The 8,237-nt window shown below is 64.8% G+C and overlaps 1 protein-coding gene across 2 annotated transcripts; it reads right to left on the bottom strand.

Moving 5' to 3' along the window:
- Nucleotides 1-896: 896 nt before the first annotated feature.
- Nucleotides 897-5,475, bottom strand: FOXJ1 (forkhead box J1). Of its 2 annotated transcripts, XM_006107169.3 has the most exons (3): nt 5,174-5,475; nt 4,008-4,671; nt 897-2,373 (listed from the first exon to the last, which is right to left on the bottom strand). In XM_006107169.3, exons 2-3 carry the CDS (start codon nt 4,503-4,505, stop codon nt 1,606-1,608), a joined length of 1,266 nt encoding a protein of 421 aa, XP_006107231.1. In that variant the 5' UTR covers nt 4,506-4,671; nt 5,174-5,475; the 3' UTR covers nt 897-1,605. The 2 variants fall into 2 exon arrangements, with proteins under 2 accessions (XP_006107231.1, XP_023603678.1); XM_023747910.1 differs by having other exon boundaries at nt 4,008-5,475.
- Nucleotides 5,476-8,237: the final 2,762 nt, after the last annotated feature.

The following is an 8,237-nucleotide window of genomic DNA, read 5'->3' as shown; positions in this document are numbered from 1 at the left end:
GCTTTTAGATGTCACTACAAGTTAAGTTTTCTAAGGATTAAGAATTCTAATTCATTTGGAAAAACGTATATGGTTTTGTAGAGGCCTTGAGAGCTCAGCCAGTACATTATGTACATGAAACCATATTATAGTTTCCTGAGTATTACACATTACAGTAGTTAATGTGTAAGTTGTCTGTCTCCTTAGTAGCCTGGGAGAAACTCAGAGTCAAAGCTGGTGTGTCTGTGTCCCGAGCACAGGGTCCAGCACACCAGAGGTGGTGCGGATGTTGGCTACATGGGATGAGATGCAATTCTTTCCCTCACTCTCTCCACTACCAGGTGAGGACCATGTTCTGGTTTGTATCACTTCCCACCCTTCTGTGTGTGGTGACAGTTTCCTTCTCAGAACCCACAACCTGTGAAGATGCCCAGGAGGCCTGCTCAGTGATTGCCTGTGGCATCCCGGTCACCAATGGCACCCCAGGCAGAGATGGATTAGACGAGCCAAGGGGAAAAAGGAGAACCAGGTACCCAGGCTGGTCTGACTTCTTGAATCTTTACTCCCCAGAGGGATCTGGGACAGAGCCATGAGCAGGCTCCCCTTACATTATGATGGGGATGAATCTCTCAGGATAATTACTGTACATTGTCATTGTCTCCTAAACAAAGACGCTGCTGTGACCTGGCTCCCACCTTTCCACGCAGGAATTGGTGGTGTGTGGTTGTCTGTAAGAGGCGGTATCTGCAGCCCGCGCAGCTGGCGTTGGAGGCAGGAGGTCTTTCTTTCTCAATCACCACTAGTTTGCTATCCCTCCCGGTTAAACCTCAGCTATAGTGACACTCACTACGTTAGTCTGTCTTTCCCTCCCCCCTGCAGCTTGGCTACCCCTGCCCCCAACTCCCCAGAACCCCAACTCCTCACTACTGTCAGCCTCCTGTCGGGCTCAAAAATTAGGGGTTTCCCACCTCGCCCCTGCCCCCGGTGGAGATGGGCCAGGAGAAGACTCCGGAGGCCTTAGGAAGCCTCCCTGCCCCATGGGTGCCCGGACCTCACCTCTCTCCTCTCTGCCCCTCCCAGCTCCACTGCCTACTGCCCGCCCGGCCCTGGGAGGCTTTGCCCGGAGAGGCCTCCGGGGGTTAATTTGCAGTCACCTAATTAGCATTTGCTGTACCTGGGAATTTTTTCTGGATAGAGACCTTGCGGAGGGGAGAGGGGGAGGATGGAGGATGGAGGAAGGAGAACCTTTTGAAGCCAAAGTGCCCAGGTGGGCCCTGTTCTCTGGCTCCCCGGCCCCAGCCCGGCCAGGGCCCCTCAGGCCGCAGTGCTCACAGCGCAGGGCTATTAGCTGGTCCCTGGGGCAGGGCAGCTGAGGGTCAATGAAACACTGTGTGTATGGGGGCCGGGAGGGGAGGCAGCGAGTCACTGGTCCTGAGCCCCAGTTCTCAGCCTCCGGGGCTGGAATCCGAGGGCAGCCCAGGCTGGGGGATGTGTGGCCCCGTGGTGCCAGCTCGGGAGACGTGGCCCAGCCCCTGTCTGGGCAGTGGGGTTCCACGGGCCTGTGTTGGGGGGCAGTCTGGGCCCTGACTTGGGTGCTGTCCGCAGGCGGGGGCGGGGCCCGGCCTCTTACAAGAAGGCACCCACACTGGCCCAGTCTTGCAGGTCGGCAGCGAGGGTGGCGTCCCCGGCCTCGAAGAGGGGCTCGGGGGGCAGGCAGCCGCTGCCGCTCTCGTCCCACGGGTGCTGCAGGAAGGACGTGGCCAGGAAGGTCTCGTCGAAGTCCAGGCTGTCGGCAGCCTGCTCCACCGAGGGCCCCCACGTCGAGGGGCAGTCGATGTGGTGGCCGTGGACGGTGAGGTCCACGTCCCCGTGCGAGGCGGGGCTCAGCGGGGGGCTCAGCTCCAGGGCCTCCAGGGCGCCCAGCTCCCCGCCCAGGGCGCCGGAGTGGAAGACCGCCTCCCAGTCAAAGTTGCCTTTGAGGGGCTCCAGCTCGCCCTGCTCCTCCGGGGTCAGCAGCAGGGTGCTGGGGGGCCGGGGCGCCTTGGCCACCCGCTTGGGCAGCGGCTGTTTGCGCTTGTGCCCGAGCCTGCCCTCGCCCGCACCCCAACCCACCTCCCCGGTGGCCTCCTCGAACTCCCGCAGCAGCTGCTGGGCCTCGGTGTTCACGGCCAGGGGCCCGGCCCACGGCGCGGCGCTGGGCTTCTGCTCGGCCTGGCGGGCGAAGGCCGGGTGGATGTGGACCGGGGTCAGCCGCCGCTTCTTGAAGGCCCCGCTCAGCAGGCGCTCGGCGTACTGGGGGTCGATGCGCCAGAAGCCGCCCTTGCCCGGCTCGTCCTTCTCCCGCGGCACTTTGATGAAACACTTGTTCAGGGACAGGTTGTGGCGGATGGAATTCTGGGCACAGGACAGAGGAGGGAGGAGGATGCTGAGCGGGGAGGAAGGGTCAGTGGCTGCCTGTGCTCCCGCCTGTCTCCTCCCCTCTTCTCCCGGTGGGGGAGGGGGAGGCGGCTCTGGGACACCAGCCACAGGGCCCCCGGAGCCAGGAGTGCCGTCGGGGGCTTTTATTCCCTGTTGCCGGGATATCTGCCTGCTCAGTCATCCGAGCCTGAGCCACAGGGTGGTTTCAGTGCCACCCTGTCCTGCCCGCCCCCCCCTCACCCCACCGCTTACAGCCTCTGGCCAAACGCCTCAGCTCCCCCAGGGCCTGGCCTGGCCGGCCCTCTGTTTGTGGAGCGGGAGGGTTGGGGTGGGCGGCCCTGGGTGACCTGAGGTGTGAGGGGGTGTGTGTCCACGCGCCTGCGTGCACAGGAGTGTGTGTGGGGATGAGGTGTGGTAGGAGCCGATGGCTTTCCTTTGTTGAGCCAGCCGCTGGCCAGGGCCTTGCCCCCCGCCCCTCCTCCCACCAGGCTGTTTGGCCTCAGTTGATTATTACCCAGCAAAGAGCATAGCGCTCATTCCTGGGCCCACTTCCCGCAGTCGGGGCTCCGCAGGCTTGGGGGGGTGGTGGGGGGTCTCTGCCTTCTCGCCAAGGCTGCCGAGGGCCTCGCCCCGGCCAGGGCCCAAGCAAGTGAAGAGTATCGGGGACTGTGATGTGCGGCCTGCTGCTGCGGGCGCCCCAGGGGAGAGTCTGGGTGTCCTCAGGGCCTCTGTCCCCAACCAGGCCCTGATCCCGGACTCTCAGGGCAATGCCTGCCCCGCCTCAGATCACCATGCTGCCGCATTCATTCCTAGTTGCGTCGTCTTATCCAAACCAGGATGGGGACGGGGTCGGGGGCCTGGAGAGCGGGGCGGACGGGTGGGTAGTGCCCCTTGGCAAGGCTGGGTGTTTACATGGCGGCCTGGCCCTGGGCTGCTCTGAAGCCAGAGCTGGAGGCAGAGCCCCTGTGGGAAGCACCTGGCTCAGGTAATTGTCTCTCCAGGGAGCTTGACTGAGAGGAGGGGGAGGAGTGGAGACAGGAAACTGGGGAGCGGCTGGAGTGGGGGCTGGGGCAGCAGCTGTAGGAAGGCCCCATACCCGCTCTCAGACACAGCTGCCTTCACACCCCACAGCACTCGACCCCCTGCCCCCCAAGCCAACTGCAACCAGGCAGGAGGCAGAGCGAGGGCCGATGCTCCAGCTTCCACTTCTGAGCCAGGTCCTGAACACTGTCCCTGGGCAGGGCAGTGTCTAGGAATTCTCGGACTTGGGACAAAAATGTGCCCCTCGTCCATCACCACCTTCCCCCAGGGGGCTGTGTCCATGGCAAAGTCTGGCCCTGGTCTTTGGGCTGAGCCCCTTGGATGGGTGACAAGTGTTTGCCCTTTGAACTCAGCATCCTCACCCCTAAAGCCCTCTGAACAGCCTCCCTCTCTATGTCAAAAGAGAGGCATTTCCAAGCACTGGGCTCCCCCAGGGCCTCCCTCCAGGGCCTCCCTCCCGTGGGCCCTGGCTACTTGACCCGGATCTGAGTGAGTCCCTGCAAGAATGGAGGAGGAGGGGGCACGGGAGGAGGCTGGGAAGGAGCAGCCGAAACCCACACCTCCCCTACCTGCCAGGTGGGATCAGCGTGGCGGAAGTAGCAGAAGTTGTCTGTGATCCACTTGTAGATGGCCGACAGGGTGATCTTGGTGGCCTTGCTGGCCTGCATGGCCATGCAGATGAGCGTGGCGTATGAGTAGGGCGGCTTCACGCTCGGGTTGGTGGTGTAGTCCACGTCGTCGGGGGGCGGAGCCTGTAGCCCCGAGGGCGAGCTCCCGGACGTGCTCGAAGAGGTGGGCTTGCCCGGCGTGTGCGGCTGCCCCAGGCAGGCGGGGTCCGCCGCCAGGGGGGACCCCGGCGCCGCCGAGCCCGGCACCTGATGGTAGCCGTGGGGGTCGGTGCCCCCCGGGGGCAGGGTGGGCGCCTTGGCGTTGAGAATGGAGAACTCCTGCAGCCACTGCAGGCTGGTCAGGCTGTCATCCAGGGCGTCGGGCTCCTCCAGGCCGCCCTCCGGCCCCGCCTCCTCCGCCGCCCCTGCGCCCGAGAGGCGCAGCCAGCTCTCCGCCATGTCTGCGGGGATCTCCGAAGGGGCGGTCAGCACCCACGGCTGAGCCTCGGTGGCCCGCCGCGCTCTCCGGCCCGCTGACTCCCGCGGCTCCAGTTACACCGCCTCCCGGACGCGCGCTTCCATCCCGCGACCTGGGGGTCGCCTCCTCCGAATGCGAACGTGGGGCCTGCGGGGACCGCGGCGGGAGCTGAGCGCTTTCCCCACCCCGGGGGCAGGGGCGTGGGGGGGGATTCCTCTAAAGTCGTCCCGCAGCTGCGAGGGTGTGTTAGGGCTGAGGTCTGGGAAACAGGACCGACCCCCGCAGGGACCGCCTCGCTTCATTTCCTCTTCGAGGTTGAAGAGGAGACGCTATTAGCCAAGTGAAGGGAGAGGGTAGGAGCATTCCAGTCGGTCCCGTTCTCCCCAAGAGCGGGAAGTCAGACACCCCCACCCCAACTCAGGGGAAGGGGCGAGGGAGCCCGCGAGGGCAGGACGACAGGGCGGGGGCCCGGGAAGGTCGTCTGATCTTTGAAAAGATGGGAGATCAGGGGAAGGAAGGGATCGGGGCGGAAAGTCAGGTACCCCAACGCCGCAGAGGTCAGTTTCCAGGCCCACCACTGGCTGCGGGACGCACGGGAGAGCGCGCTGCCGCCCACCTTCCGCGGCCCGCAGACCTCTCAGTCCCTTACCTGGCTCAGAGCGCAGCCCGGGCTAAAGGAAGGTTCTGGAAGAAGTTACCACCACCCCCGCGGCTCTCTGCCCTCAGCTTGAGGGCCCCGCCAGCACCCCTCGTCCTCCCCGCAGCCTGAAGGCGCCTCTCTGAGCGCCCGCGGCCCGGGACCCGCATTAAGTAGCCGCTCCAAAGGCTTCTCCTGCTGCCATGGCGACGCCCCGCCCCCATAAACAGCTTTCGCTGCTGCCATTGGTCAGCGCGTCTCCAAGGTGACCGCGGGCTCTTGCCACTCTCTCCGGCGGTAACTCTCTTGGAACTCCCTCCTTCTGCCTCCCTCTCCCGCGCCACCCAGCCCCCTACCCGCCCGCGGCCCGCGCCTCGCATTCCCGCCCGAGGGGCGCGCGCAAGTTTCGGAGAAGCGCGCGGCTCCGCGCTCCTGCCGACGCGGGCACCCAGGGGAGCCGTTCCCCCCAGGACCCGCACTCCCGCCCTGCCCCCTCCTGTCCCGGCCGCACCGAGGCCTCTACGGCTCCGGGGACGCAGCCCGGGGCGCGGGGCAATGCCCAGAGCGGGCTCCGACTCGGGAACCGTGGGCTGGGGTCCCGCGGCCTCTCCTCCGGGCTGCGAGTGGCACTGCCTCGCGTTCCGCGGCCTGTTCCTCTCTCCCGGTCCCGTGTCGGCTCTGGTGCCCGCGGGCAGGTCCGACTCTCCGATGCCACCTGCCACCCAGGTCCGCAGCCGTGGCCCGCCCGGATCGCGGACGCACCAAGGCGGGTAGGGTCATCCCTCCCGTTCCCGGTAAGCGGCTGCCTCCCCACCCCTGACATTCCAGAGGCTTCTGCGGAAATCCTCCCTCCTTCCCAGATATCTGAGGAGGCAGACCCAGCGGGTACAACTCAGAGAAGCCACGGTCTTCCCAAGTTCTCCCAGCCGGGCCATTTAACCCAACAATTCCACCCCCTTTAAGTGACAGGGACTGTGGGCCTCCCTCCCCGCCCCGCCTCCCTCCTGTCACCAGCTTCCCTGCTCTTCAATTATGGAGGAGCTGCAGTGTTGGGAGTTCTCGGGTTTAAGGGCAAGGGTGGGGCTGAGGGCCCCTGGCTCAGGCCTCTGCCCAGGCGCTGGAGGGCTGCGGAGGGAAGCCGGTGCCCAGGGGATGGCACATCCACTCCTCCCAGGGGCATGGCCTCCCCTGCCCCTTGCCCTCGCCTCACCTCCACATTCTCCCGAGAGAGAGGTAAAGGGGCGGGAGAGAGTCAGACAGGAACTCTCTCTCCTTCCTTGTAAACAGCTTTATTCCGTTTTAAGAATCATGCAGCAGCCCATGAACACTGCATCCCGACGTCCCCACTGTCCTGTACCCATGAGCGTAACTCCAGGGATGAGGGGTACACGGATGGCACAACCGTACAGACACCCCTGCACACAGCCGGGGTGCAGACCCTAAAGCAAGGTGAGCAGCGAGGGGGCCAGGGTCGGGCGGACAGGACCCTAGCTCTCTCCGGGTGAGATGGCTTCAAGTGTGTGGGTCTGTGCCCAAGAGGTGCCCGGTGTGGGCGTGAACTCTGGTGGGATGGGAAAAGGCTCTGCCAGGAGGCCTGGATCACACTACCTGGAGGCCGTGGGGAGCTCAGACCCCTGTGGTAGGAAGGAGCGACCGGCCCCCAGTTAGCCTATGCCCGTCCATTCTCTCGGGGGCAGTGGCCTTGTCCCCTCTCAGGCTGAGGACTAGCCTCTGGGGGGGATATCTCTGCTTGCCAACATCTGAATGAGAACAAGGGGGGGGGGGAGGGAGGGGGCAGAAGACAGGAAGTGACTGGAAAACAAGGACTGAGGGGCCATCCTGTAGCCCAGAGGTCTTGGGTAGGGAACCAAGGCTTAGAAGAACCTTTCTGAGCCTCTCCCCCTGGGAGAGGACACGGACCCCCCAGGAAGGGTGTCGGTGACGGCTTCCTCTTAGGGTTCCTGGCCCCCCGTGGCTGCTGTTGACCTGCGGCTCCTTCATCTCAGGTAACACCACACCGTGAAGGCTACCTGCCGGGAGAGCAGGTGGGTCTGTGCGCCTCTACCCGAGGCTGAGGGAAGCCCCCTTCCCTGGCGTTTCTGGGGCTCAAACTGGGAGGAACTCAGGGAGTGGGGTTATTGCTCAGATCTCCAATAGGAAAGGGGTGGGGCTGGAAGAATGCCGGGGGGAGGGAAGGACACGGAGTGGGGCCTGAACCAGTGGAGCCCACGGCAGGATTCCGGAGAGGGCGGACGTGGGAACTCCCTCCAGAAGCTTCGATTCCGGCTTGGCTCACGCCACACCTGTCAGAACAGCAGGTTCCCCGACCAGGCAGAGCGTGAGCCACAGCCACTGGGCGGCGGGAGGGCCCTGCTCACCCGGCCGTGCAAAAGGCCGCCGGAAGGGTGCCGAGCGAGGGCACGGGGCTCCCTGGGAGGCTTGGCAAGGGCCCTGAGCAGCTCTTCCGGGTGGCAGTTCCAAATCCTAAGACAGGCCATCGGACGGGCACAGCCTGGCTCCACGTCTCCGCCTCACACATTGCTGTTTTCAGCTCTGCCTCCCAAGCCCGCGCTCAACCCCCTTTTCCAAAGGCCAACAGACAGAGCGTCTGTCCGAGAGCCGAGGACTCAGCAGAGCCAGCGCCGGGAGGGGGACACCCAGCACTCACGGTCCAGGCAGCCTTGCTCTCGCCAGCGTTTGGGCTGAGGGGGGGTGGGCACGTGACTGGAACACTCTAAGTCTCTAATGAGCCTGTGGAAGGCAGTCCCTCCCCTTGCCCCTCTCAGGCTCAGGAGGACTGGAAGGCGGGGGTGGGGGTGGGGGGGGGAACATGGCGCGGGGAGACTCCCCAGGGGTGAAGGCCCTGCCTCCTGCCACCAGCGCGAGCCCACTGCCGGCCCCCAGCTCAGCGCTCCGTACCGCTTCCTTGGGGAGTCCTGGGTACCAGCTGGAGGGTCCCTGGCCCACCCCCCTCTCAGCCTGTTTCTTCAACTATGAACAAACCGGGGTGGAGACGGGAAACGGGTAAGAATACCACTGGACAGGGCCAGCGTGATGACAGCTCCACGCACCGGAG

Source organism: Myotis lucifugus, unplaced genomic scaffold (genome assembly GCF_000147115.1).
Source record: "Myotis lucifugus unplaced genomic scaffold, Myoluc2.0 scaffold_1049, whole genome shotgun sequence".
Classification (NCBI taxonomy): domain Eukaryota; kingdom Metazoa; phylum Chordata; class Mammalia; order Chiroptera; family Vespertilionidae; genus Myotis; species Myotis lucifugus.
The sequence above is the reverse complement of the archived record's forward strand: the minus strand, read 5'-3'. Positions and strand labels throughout refer to the sequence as shown.